Raw genomic sequence first — 12,760 nt, 5'->3', positions numbered from 1 at the left:
TAGTGTCTGTAACTTACGTGCATGTAACATTTTAAAAATATTTAAATGTCACTGTATACATTGAAAATATAATTGCTATTAAATTAGGACTTTGGCATGGCAGAAGAGTTTGCTACCAAGGCACTTGATCTGAAACCCAAATCCTATGAAGCCTATTATGCTAGAGCAAGAGCCAAGAGAAACAGCAGGTACTGTCTGTGACTGTGTCTACACACATAGATCTTTGTTTCATAACATTTTTAAACAGCTAATTTACACGTACATTTAAGGTGCTTTAAGTTAGAGATACTTGCAAATCCTTTGTCCCCTTTTCTTCTTTTCTGTAGTGTTTATTCATTTTGTTGGGAGTTAAGTTAATTTAATGCAAGTGAAAGGTGCCAGGTAGGCAGCATATTAAACAGTTGTTTCTGGAATTCCTGATGACACTTGTTTAAACAATGATGGTCAGAGTGAGTAAATGCCCAGTTTTGGTATCTACCTTTTTATAAATGACTGTAAATTAAGCTATGTTCCCTTTTATCCTAGCCTTTTCCATAGGCCAAAAGCCGTCTTTGGGGTTTGGTTTGGTGTTGACAAGCCCATCACCTGGACTGAGCCAGCAGTAATCCATCAGCATTCCTTGCAGGGTACCAAAACTAGCTAACTGGATGGGTCAGCAGTAAAACCTTAGAACTACTATAGGTGACAGAATGCCAGAGGACAAGAAGCTGTTGAATGAGCAGTAGCAGTCCAAGATGTAAGCAAGAATGGGGCAGGGAAGAGTAGTTGTCAGCTCTTGGTAGTACTCCTGAGGACATTCTGCACACCAAAAATTAAAAGATCTGTGCATGATATTTTAAAATTCTGCAAATGTTATTTGTCAAATAAATGTGGAAGTTCCAGCATGGCATTGGGGAGCACAGGCCAGTGGCTGCACAGAGGTGGGAGATCACTGTGCAGTTCCCCCCAGTACACGGACTCGACGGTGAGGCTGCACCCAAGCCTGACACAACGCAAGGACTGGGCCTGCCCCAGAAACAATGCAGGGCACTGCCCCTCCATGCCAAGTGCACTAGGTGTGGGCAGGCAGGCTCAGGAAGGCAGGATCCAAGTGTGGAGGGGCTTAATGTGGGGGTATCGGGTGTGGGTTGAGAGGATTCTGTGAGGGGCAATCTGGGTGCGGGCAGCTCAGTGGGGGATCTGGGTGTGGGGGGGAGATCTGGATGCACAGGGGCTTGGGGGGTTCTGGGTGCAATGGTAATAGACTCTGCAGGGGGTCCAGGTAAAGGTGGTTAGGGCTCAGCGAGGGGTCTGGGTGCAGGGGGGCCTAGAGTTCGACAGGGGAGTCTAGGTGTTCAGGTGTCAGTGGGAGGTCCAGATGCTGGGGGAGTGGGGCTCAGTGGGGTGGGGATCCAGGTGTGGGTGGCTCGTCGAGGTACTTCAGGTGCAGAGGGAGTGGGGGTTCTGAGTGTGGAGCGGTGAGGCTCAGTGGGATATGAGGTATGGGTATGGGGGGGGGTCTGGATCCATGGGGGTTGGGCAGATGGGGGAGCAGCTCCCTGTACAGTGATCCCTCCCCCTGCAGCTGAGGAGTAATGGGTGCAGGAAAAGTGAGGAGGAGGGAGTTTGCATAGCTTCCTACAGCTAGGGGTAGGTCTGACACAGCCCTGGATGCCGCACGGGGAAGAGAAAGTCCCGTCCTCCCCAGCCCAGCCAGGACTAGGAGCTGAGCCCAGCACAGTGTACGAGCCACCAGCTTGGTCTTCCGCAGACCCACCCTCTGCCCCACAGTGATTTACCTCTCTGCCAGCTGCCCTAAGGACCTGAAACATACTGCTGGGGAGGGTCACGTGACCGCTGTTGTGTGGCTTCCCTTTGCTTCCCCATCAGAAAGTCATTTTTCTGCAGGGAAGCAAAGAAATCTGCAGGGGACATAAATTCTGCACATGTGCAGTATTCCCCCAGGTGTATGGTGGGAACCTAAACCTCCAAAGAATCTGGTCCCAGCAAGAAGTACCTTTTCCCTTCTTCTCCTGCAGCCAGAGAGAGAGGGGTGCACTTATTCTGGGGTATGGAATATTACAAAGGAACTCAGTGTGCCAGTTACAGTGAAGCACCTTTTATGCTGAATTCCTTCTCTCCTCCTGCTGCTGTGTCCAGTGCTGCCAGCTAACTCACTGCTTTTGCCTTCTTGAAGGACTTCTGATCCTCCAATGGGATGGAGTGGGAATGATATGGGACTTCTTTGTCTCTTTTCTCCTCATTCCTAAGGTGCCCCTTTGAGGAGTCCCTAATTTCCTACCACCACCACATTAAGTAACAGATACTGTTAAAAGACAATAGATCAAAGGGCTGCCTAGATGGGTAATAGAGATGACAGCCAGTACACAATGGCGGAAGTTTAATTGCCCAAAGTTGTAATTTTTTTTCTTTTAGAGGGACAAGGTGGGTGAGGGGTTCTTTTGGAACAGTTTACTTTTATTTATTTTTTCCTTTACACAGACAGTTTCTTACAGCTCTTGCTGACCTACGTGAAGCCATAAAATTGTGCCCCAGTAATCAAGAAATCAAAAGGCTCCTAGCTAGGGTAGAAGAGGAGTGCAAACAGTTTCAGAGAACACAGCAACAAAAGCAGCAGTCTCCACAGCCAGCACAGCAGAATGACTCTGACAATGAGGAGGTTCTTGTCCAAGGAGTGAATGATCATTTCAATATTGAAGAAAGAAAAGAAGAATTTCCACACCATGATGACTCCTTTCCATCTTCACAGAGGCTGCAGCGTTCCCAGACAGCTTCTCCCTACAGCAGAACCCTTCAAGAAGGCCTTCAGCAGAAAGCCAGACCCATGTCCCCTCAGAAAAAAAACGGGAGTAAATATCTGAGAGAACCAGGGTTGATCATGCAACCTACAAAGCAAGCACAGATTGTGAAAACTAATCAGCATTTTAATTCCATTCAGCCTGGATCAAGAACCGGAGCTACACCGTGTAATGCAAAGACACAGTCTCCTTTTCAGCATCTTCCCACAAATGCTATGCCTGTCCGACACCCTGGAAATCTAACCAATAAAGGTCAGCATTTAGATGGGCCAAACACTTTATCATCTGGAAGCATTCCCACAGATTTCAGCTCTGGACTGTACAATGAAAAGTTAGCATCCAACCAGTGTCCCCATTTACAGCATAGTGAGAGTGTCTCTTCTCACGCTTTCACAAGCAAGGCCAAAACCACTGATAGGCTTAATGTCCTTGCACCTTCGGTCATGGAGAAAGCAGCTCCAATTCAAGGAATTCAAATGAATTGCAGTGAAGCAAGGCAGCAAGCCTCTGTAACTAATGTCGTCTCTTCTGGCTCTCCATGTAGCAGCATGATCATTTCCAGTTCAACCAATAGTTTAACTTCAAGCAGCAGCTTTTCAGATAGCGTGAAAGGGTTAGGGCCAGATGTTCGAATCAAGGAAAATAAAGTTAGTCAAGTTCAGAGTGGTACGACTGAACACAGACCTCGGAATACACCATTTATGGGGATCATGGATAAGACAGCAAGGTTTCAGCTGCAGAGTAATCAAACCAATCGCACTTGGCATTGTCAGGCATCTGAAGGATTACTAACAGATGCTTCTGGTGGGTTTGTTCAATCTGTAAACTGTGAGCAATTCTCTGCCAGACAGACAGGTGGATACAGTAATCAGACTAAAACTTCCTCTCCTGCTATTGCCCTGGGAGAAAATATCCAAAATGGAATGCAACCTAAAGAACTTGAAGAGCTCAAGTGCCAAATGTCTGCCCACTGTCAAGATACCAGGATGTCTAAAACAGTTCCTCATTTCTATCCAGATGCTATATCTGAACAGCAGTCTCATGTTAATAAGGAAGGTCATCTAAGTCCTGTCAGTTCTGCAAAACCAAAGCGATCTTTCATAGAGTCTAATGTATGAATATATCATTTTATATAATAATAAACTGATTGTAAAACTTAGCAAATAACAGCATATTGATTACTTATGTTAATCACTACTATAGGGCTGTTTCATCATAGAATATTGTTTCTGCATAACATATTGATTATCATCTGGCCACTTTTATAATTCTGAGTAGGTTGTCCATGTTGGCCAGTATTATTCATAGAAATATGGGATACAACCACTTCCTTAAGAAGCTATACATACCACCATGGAACAAGAATATTAACTGGAATGTCAAATTTAACTAGAAATGCATTTACATGGTTAGCTAAGATTGTGAATGCACCGAATTGGGACCTTGAAAGAGGAAAAATAATTTAATTTACTTTTCATTATATTCCATCATTATTGTAAGACTTATAACATTTTCCTCTTATATAGGACTTTAATCTTGGCTTTTGATTGTATTAAAAGACATCACTTGCATAATAATTATAACTATGCCTCTTTTCTAGTACTTAAAATGCTTGATTCCAACAAAGTTATGAGGGTAAAATACATAGTATGTAACATCCAGATCTGTAAATGACTGTTTTCTTATCAAAAAGATATAGTATTATTTCATTAGTTTTCTAGAGGGATTTAATTGGGATGCATGATGTAAATTTAGGAACTTTGTCACTTGTATATGAGTAAACTTTAAGCAGCTTTGTTTTGACATGTAAATATGATATTTTTAATTACTACAAGAAACCAAGTAAAATCCAGTAAATTACAGCAACAGATTTGCATGCATATTTTTAAAAAGCTTCAACCATACTGGTTATTGCACTGAATATTATTATATTATGGCATGTTAACAGTATACCAGTAACCGCACTTTATATAGTTTACCTAAAATACCTTTGAGGTGCTACCTTAATACAAAATGATGTATTGTACATTCACAAAGAAGAGGTACAGGAATGAAATACTTTATAGAAACATTTTTATAGGAAGCCTGATGTATTATTTTGAGAATATAAAGATGAAAATTTGAGGAAAAGGGTAGGTGCACATTTGCTTTGTAGGATGGGGTTGAAAATTTTTTTCAGAGCTTGAGAGGAAAAAGGTTCTATATTTGCAAGAATGTTTTCAAAATGAATAGTTGTAATGACATTCCTGTGTGTAACAAAGGTTTGTGTTGTACAAGTTGGAATTTTCAACTTTTATTCCCATGTACAGTATGTATGTACATTGTAAAAACAACCTTACAATTTTTACAAATTCCTTAGGAGTTTGCATTATTACACCCTAGCTTATTTATTGTTTACTGTTTCTTTGATATTTGTACAAGTCTTGTTCTCTTCTTCAGTAGTTCTCTTTTTGCACTGCTACTGTATTTTTCCTTATGAAATAAAGACTATTAATATAGTGCGTTGAGACGTGCACTCTTATTTTGTGTATTGTGTACTGGTATAAAACCACCGACAGATGCACACAAATTAAATCAATGATGTGTATGTAGTACAGTTATAGAAAAGGGTCTGTTAGTAACTGCATTATATGATTTTCCCCACTCCCTATTTTTCCTCTGATGAGGCCTGTATAGCTTCACCAGTATCTTCTGAGGGTAAACACTGATGACTGAGATCTGGAGAATATGCAGGATGATCTTTTGAAGGTAAAAGACTTGTCTTGATTGCCATCAGCCTCAAAGAACCTCAAAGATACGAACACCAGAGTTATGGACTGATGGTCAACCAGACGCCATGGGGATCCGGAAGTAAGCTATCAGGCAGCAGTGGAGATGACAAATCCCCAAACAAATACTATACTGTACTGTGCCCAGGGCCGCTCGGGGGGGAGGGGTGGGGCAATTTGCCCCGGGCTCCGCAGGGGCCCCCATGAGAATAGCTGAGGCTCCCTCCCCGGCCCGACCCTGCCTCCGCCCCTCTCCCAGAGCCTCAGCGCATCCAGGAGCATCCCTGGCTCCGGCGAGGCCTGAGCTCTTCCCCGCTCAGAGCTGCATGGTAAGAGGGCGGGGCTGCGAGCTCCGGGCCAAGCAGCAGGAGCTCAGGCCTCTGTGGAGCTCGCAGCCCTGCCCCCTTACCAAGCGGCTCTGAGCGGGGAGGAGTTCAGGCCCCACCGGAGCCACGCTGCAGCGCTATCCAGGGATGATCCGGGTGAGGGGGGAGCCAGGGGTAAGGGGCTGGGGCCGGGGGGTTGTATAAGGGGCAGGGAGGGGGCAGAGGTGGGGGGGGGCGGTCAGGGGACAGGGAACGGGGGGGTTGGATCGTGGGCGTTCCGGCGGTCTGTCAGGACTCGGCGGGGGGGTGGATAGGGGTTGGGGCAGTCGGGACAGGGAGCAGGGGTGGGTGGTTGGGGAGGTCTCTGGGGGACGGTGAGCGGACAAGGAGCAGGATGGGTTGGGGATTCTGAGGGGGGCGGGCAGTCGGGGGGCAGGAAGTGGGTGAGGGTCGGATAGGGGGCAGGGCCAGGCTGTTTGGGAGGCACACCCTTCTCTACTCATTCAGCTCATTCAGCAGTTTGAGGCTTGCAGAAGAGTCAAGCGGTTAGCTCTTCCATTAGGGCTGCCGTCCCTTTCACTTGTCAAATTCCAAATTATAGTCTATATTTAATTTCAGTGCCATAGGGAGATTCATGTCATTAAAATTAGCCACTGGTGGAGGGATCACATGAGAAGAGCAATATCCTACACCACCTACCTCCTCCTCAACCCTACCAAGGGAGACCCGCCTCCCCTGCATTCCCTGAGGCTTCGGAGGGGTTAATTCAGTGGTTCTCAAACTTTTATACTGGTGACCCCTTTCACATAGCAAACCTCTGAGTGCGACCCCCCCCCCTTATAAATTAAAAACACTTTTTAATATATTTAACACTATTATAAATGCTGGAGGCAAAGCGGAGTTTGAGGTGGAGGCTGGCAGCTCGCGACCCCCAGTAATAACCTCGTGACCCCCTGAGGGGTCCTGACCCCCAGTTTGAGAACCTCTGGGTTAATTTAATTTTAGCACCCTGTGTCCATTCATGTGCTATTTTGAGCATTTCAGTTTTCACAACATAGGCTCATCCCAGATTCTGAAACAAGCTCAAATGCTGAGTTGTGGAGTATGTACATAAGCTATACTAAAGACAAACCCACAGTAACCACCTCCAGTTTGTGAGGGACCCCATGGAGCCAGTCTCTAGGAAACAGATAAATGCATGGAGGTGAAGTCCATTAATGGCTATTAGCCAGGATGGGTAAGAAATGGTGTCCCTAGCCTCGGTTTGTCAGAGGGTGGATAAAGATGGATGGCAGGAGAGAGATCACTTGATCATTACCTGTTAGGTTCACTCCCTCTGGAGCACTTGGCATTGGCCATTGTCGGTCAGACAGGATACTGGGCTGGATGGACCTTTGGTCAGACCCAGTATGGCCGTTCTTATGTGATAACCTAAATGAACCCAAAGTTATGGAAACAGATATGAGTCAAGGAAGCCAGCAGAGTATCAGAAACCTGGAAAAATCTCTGACTGGATGGGCTCAGGCGTTTGGTCACAAGCTGAGGTGGTTTAAAAGTTTTGGATTTTTTTTTTTTTTTTAGCAGAATTTTTTTGTTTCTTTAAACAATCAAACACAGCAAGCAGCAAATATTTGACCACACACTTCTGAAACCCCAAACCATATTCACGTTTTCAGCTTTTCAATTAAAAAAAACACAACAAATTTTGAAGGAAAGCAGAGATTGTCCGTGATTTTTTTCTGCTTTTTAAAAACCCCCTAGTTTTCAATCCAAAAAAAGTTTTGACGGAAAATATTTGTCCAACCCTTTTAATGAGCTTTAGTGCTTTTTAGCACTAGTTGATGCTGAGAACCAGTGATATCTTGTAAAGAAGTTTTCTCAAAACTGGGTTTGTGCCGAGATGAGGAAAGTTCATTTTTCCCAGGGCTGCCCGTGGGAGGAGAGCAAGTGGGGCAATTTGCCCCAGGCCCCACAGGAATATAGTATTGTAATTTTTTTTATGGAAGGGGCCCCCGAAATTGCTTTGCCCCAGGCCCCCTGAATCCTCTGGGCGGCCCTGATTGTGCCTGTATTGCATCTTAAAGGTACGCACATCTGGGCTGCCTGTTGCCACCCCACCCCCATGCACAGGGCTGCCACTTACTGGTAGGAGGTGGTGAATGCTGTTTTCCCTCTTCCTCCCCCCTAGCTGGGAGGGGGACAAGCTTTCAAACTCAGAGCCTCGGAAAGAAACTTCCCAAGCTGCTACTGAAACCTGGCCTGGAGTGTAAACTGCTGGAGCTGGAGCTCCTGCCTGCATACTGTGCTCTGGAGGAGCAGCTCAGTTTTAAAGGGCCTGCACCACGCGCCCACTGACACTGCAGTGCCCTGGGGTGCCTCACTCATCACCCTTGCAGTCAGGGGGCTAGAACCAGTTGCCTGTATCCACCCCCACTGCAGAGCTGTGAGCCCCCGCTTCAACTAACATTTCAGAGTGACGAACAACCTCAATTTTCCTGAAGTGTCCGTAACTATGAGGTTCTACTGCACCACATCTGTCTAGCCTGAAAATACCAGTCCTCAAACAGGAGGCCTAGAACTCTGACTTTATCCTCAGGTGATTAGCTGCAGTTGTGGAGCCAAGCATGCCTTCTTGGAGTCACTGCAGAAGCAAGTGAACTGGCTGCTCCATCAGAGGGATCAAAAGATGCTCTCAAGGCATGCTTAGAGTGTTCCTAGCTCTCCAACTAGATAGAGGAACTTTTTTATTTTCCAGAATATATTAAGCCCTGGAGGTTACAAAGAGTAGGAGTATCTGGTTAAACTGCTAAAAATGTTATCTGCTCCAAGGAATTGTTTGCACAGAGAAATTATAATGATGTATAAGATCAGGGATGAATTTAAAGTGCTGTAACTACATTTGTAAAAATCAGTGTGTGGATACTCCTATTTTGATATGAGTGTCTTTTTCCAGTTTACCTTATGTTGTTTCAGAAGCAGTTTAAGCTAAACTGCAAAAGGCCAGTCTTAATCCAGAGTAAGGGTATGTCTACGCTACCCACATTACAGCGCGGCTGCGGCTGTGCTGTGACATGGGCAGTGTAGACATGCTTTATTGCTGGGGGAGAGCTCTCCTGGCAATAATAAAATAAAAAAAAAAATCCACCAACCGTAATGAGCGGTGGTAGCTTTATCTCCGGGAGCTGAAAAAGCGCTGTCTAACTGGCACTTTTCAGTGCTAAAACTTTTCTCGTTCAGGGGTATTTTTTACACCCCGAATGACGAAAGTTTTAGCGCTGAAAGTGGCAGTGTAGACATCTTAAGAGCCTTCATATAGGGGAGTTATACCCACATAGTTTAAGCACTGTAGTTATACTGGTATAATTATCCTTGAAAAATCTCCTTTGTAGGCAAGCCTTAAATAAGAATAGATTTTTCAGCCCAAAGCATCAAACTGCCTGGATTATTTATCTCCTAGAACAAAGGTTTGACTGAACTGAATTTACTTCTGTCAGTCAAAACCAGCGAGTGAGCCAGCTGCCAGGTGCTGATAAAAATAAGTCAAAGCACCCTTTGAGACCTGATAAAAATGATAGCAGCCTTCAACCACTTGAAGGGAGGTTCCAAAGCGGATGGAGTTCGGCTGTTCTCTGGTGGCAGAACAAGGAGCAGGGTCTTGAGCACTAGAATGGGTTACCTAGGGAGGTGGTGGAATCTCCATCCTTAGAGGTTTTTAAGGCCTGGCTTGACAAAGCCCTGGCTGGGATGATTTAGTTGGGTTTGGTCCTGCTTTGAGCAGGTGGTTGGACTAGATGATCCCCTGAGGTCTCTTCCAATCCTAAGCTTCTATGATTCTATTAATCAGATTTACAAAAGCAGGGCTACTCAGACCTTCCTCAACTGTCTCAGATGAACAAACATTGTTAAGGTGGGCTGCTGTTTCCTTTCCTTGAAGATGTCAGAATTTTCAGACTTTCCTTGACAAAAACACCAAAGAAATGTGTAATACTGCCATCATCCTGCTGCCAGATGCTAGGGGGTTCTAGGGTCACTCAGAGCGGGAGAGGAGGCAATAATGCATTCCTATACAGAAGAGACAGAAGGTAGACTTCCAATGTTCATCTTCTCTAGCTTTGTCAGGGTCAGGAAGCATTGCTGAACTTGGGAAATTGGGTGACGAGGGTCTAGCCAATATTGCAGGAGCCGTTTTAGGAGAAGACTTCCTATAAGGTTAAGGGTATCTTGTTCTTCATCCCTTGCTCTTGCTGAAGATGTAGTGGAAAAGCAGATGAGGGTTGGGAGTAATCCCTCAAAAACCCCAGGATGTGCAAAAATAACAAAGATTAAATCCTGAGGGAGCCCAGCTGACTGTTCTGAGAGGTCTGTTGATAGGTCTGACTGAGACTATAATGTGGAAGGAGGACTGAGCCCATTGATTAGGAGCCACCCTCTTCATTTGCAAAAAGGGAGCAGATGTGGGCTGACATACATTTGGCAGCACTGCTACACGAGCTCTGTGTGTCATTTTTCCAGAGCCCTTCTCTAGGGTCTTGCTCAACACTGCTCCCCGCATAAGGAGACTTCCTGCCGGGGAAGTATCTACATCCCATACAAGTTTTAGCAGAATAACATTTTAGGCAGTAGAAAGATGCAGCAACCCATCAGAAGGAAATGTATAGGGGCAAGAAATACACATGTTTGCCATGAGGTGGAGCAGAACTACCCTACTCTAACCAAACTAAGCAAAAGATTTTTATTGTAATAATACACCATCTCTCCATCACTAGAATTAACTATGTATTTAAAAAGGGGGGGGAACCTCCTTAAACGTTAACTGTTTTATAACATTTTAATAGATTAGATGGTTACTATTTTTGACTCTTATTTACATCCCTAGTTTGAAAGGTTATGGGGTTGTACATCATTGAGGCATGTAACTTTCGTACAGGATGATTGGGGAGGGCGTTTAAGTAATTAATTGCAATGAAATTACACTCATAATTTACACTAGAGGTCAGGGAGATTTATTTGAATCAGGCTCAGAGTTTACAATGCAGTTATGAGGGAAGGTGGCAGAGAAGCTTATGAGGCAACCCTAACTTTGGTAGGCCCTAATACTTGAGTGCTGCATGTTGGTTGCTTTTTTGTGTCATTCACATATAGTAGAATAGCATTGCTTCCATTCATGGCTTGAGATACTGCAGCCGAAAAATGGGTGGAATTTTTCAAAGGTATATTAAAAAAATATGAAGAAGCAATGTGGGGCTAGATTGCGCCCCCTAGAGCCAGAAACATCACATTACTAACCTTCCACTACAGAAATTAGGTCAACTCCCTCCCTGGGCCCCTTGTGTCCCAGGATCCTGCAGAGTGTTTGCCGAGGAGTGAGTAACTAGACAGTGCTGTGAAAGCACGCAGGTGGAGGCGATGAGGCAGCGAACAGTTATGCTGGAGGGGGGTGAGCGAGAGACTAGTTGGAATAGGATGGAACTTTCCTTCCTCCCCTTTTTAAATATGATAACCAGCTGCTTATATGTGCCCTGAGGCAGCTGTGTACGAGCCTAGGCCTCTTGGTCAATGGGAGGGTAGAGCAGCAAAGACCTTGTCAGTGTGTAAAATTCCTGGTTGGGGAATCAGAGGAGCTGAGGTCAGTCTGGGTCTTGAAGCCACAACTGCAAGGGCTTAAGTGACTTGGTTCACACGGAGGGGGTGACCATGCGCTACTGCAGCGGTTCACGATGTGGTTTTAGGGGGCCTGGGTCCCCCCTGTGGGGCTAAATGCCGGAGCCACAGTGCACTGTGGGACAGAAGCGTCGAGGACGACACCCCCCCCCCCCCCCACAGCCCTGCGGCGCCCCTGGCTGACTCTGGCAGCCCTGCAGGGGTAACGCCTCTTGCCCCCCCCCCTTCCTTCCCGCGAGTTTTTATAGGGGGGGAGAAAAGGGTTGAGCGCGCCGCGCTACTGCAGCTCTCGAAGAGTAGCTAAGGCCGTGCTCAGCGACGTGCCCGCCAACAAACACCTGCGCCTTGGCCCATAACTCCGGGGCTGCCCGTTTGTCGTTTTCTTTACCGCCCCCCCCCCCCCCCCCCCGGCCCGGCGTAGCGCGCTAATACACCACTCCGGCGGGCGGGGCGCTCCAGGGCAGCGTCGTTCCCCCTGCGCGGCAGCCGCTGGTGTGACGGGAGGCCCCCGCTGTGGGGCAACAACCCGTCCCGTAGCAGAGGCGGCGGCTGGGGGGGGGGGGGGGGATTGGTGGCGCTGTCTTCCCCTCGCCCACCTCAAGCTGCTGGTCCCAGGCGCCTGCTCGGCGCCCCACAGAAGCGGTGCCAGCGCCGAGCACCGCCCCTGAGTGCCCACAGGCTGGCGGCAGCCCGGGCCCCGCAGCATGAGGGCTGCAGCGGCCGCCCAGTGCGGGTTTACCGTAGTTTAGGGGGTCCAAAAAGAAGCCGCGGGGAGCGGGGGATACTCACGGGCGTGGCGGGGCAGTGGCCGCCCTGTCGCGGTAGCCGGGCGGCTGGCACAAGCCCAAGGCGCGACCTCGGGCGGGCTCCAGGGGCGGGACCTGGAGCGCAATCGGGGTCTTTCTGAGCAGCAGCTTGGTGCGCTGCAGCGTCCCCTCCCTCCCCGCATGGTCTCGTAATTGAAAACCCCGCGCCGGCTTGTGTGTGCCGGGGGGCCAGGGTGATCTATTGGTTTCTTGTATATAGTTGTCTGCGGGGTGACGGTGGTTGGGGCATACTGAGGGAAGCAGCACTAGGGGGCGGACCGATCAAAAGTAGTTAACAAATTACAGGTTGCTGTAATAAATCATCTCCCCCGTGTTTCTGTTCAGACCCTGTTTTTTCACATCTAGCAAAGTTTGAATTTAAGGTCCAGGCTCCTCTTTTA

General features: G+C 47.0%; 1 protein-coding gene and 1 long non-coding RNA gene across 10 annotated transcripts in view; one reads left to right on the top strand and one right to left on the bottom strand.

Annotated features, from left to right (window-relative positions):
- TANC1 (tetratricopeptide repeat, ankyrin repeat and coiled-coil containing 1) overlaps positions 1-5,299 on the top strand; it is a 227,856-nt gene extending 222,557 nt beyond the window's left edge. For all 9 annotated transcript variants that reach the window (XM_054043623.1, XM_054043628.1, XM_054043624.1 and 6 more), the window contains 2 exons: positions 88-188; positions 2,482-5,299. In XM_054043623.1, the coding sequence (XP_053899598.1) occupies positions 88-188; positions 2,482-3,916 (1,536 nt within the window). In that variant the 3' untranslated portion in view covers positions 3,917-5,299. The remainder of the gene's footprint in view (positions 1-87; positions 189-2,481) is intronic.
- Positions 2,797-12,551, bottom strand: LOC128845233 (uncharacterized). Its single transcript, XR_008446636.1, has 3 exons — positions 12,343-12,551; positions 7,211-7,323; positions 2,797-2,885 (listed from the first exon to the last, which is right to left on the bottom strand). It is a non-coding gene; the product is annotated as an uncharacterized LOC128845233 (long non-coding RNA).
- Between the last annotated feature and the right edge of the window lie 209 nt (positions 12,552-12,760).

Source organism: Malaclemys terrapin, chromosome 11 (assembly GCF_027887155.1).
Source record: "Malaclemys terrapin pileata isolate rMalTer1 chromosome 11, rMalTer1.hap1, whole genome shotgun sequence".
Lineage (NCBI taxonomy): Eukaryota > Metazoa > Chordata > Testudines > Emydidae > Malaclemys > Malaclemys terrapin.
This window is presented reverse-complemented; position numbering and strand designations above follow the sequence as displayed.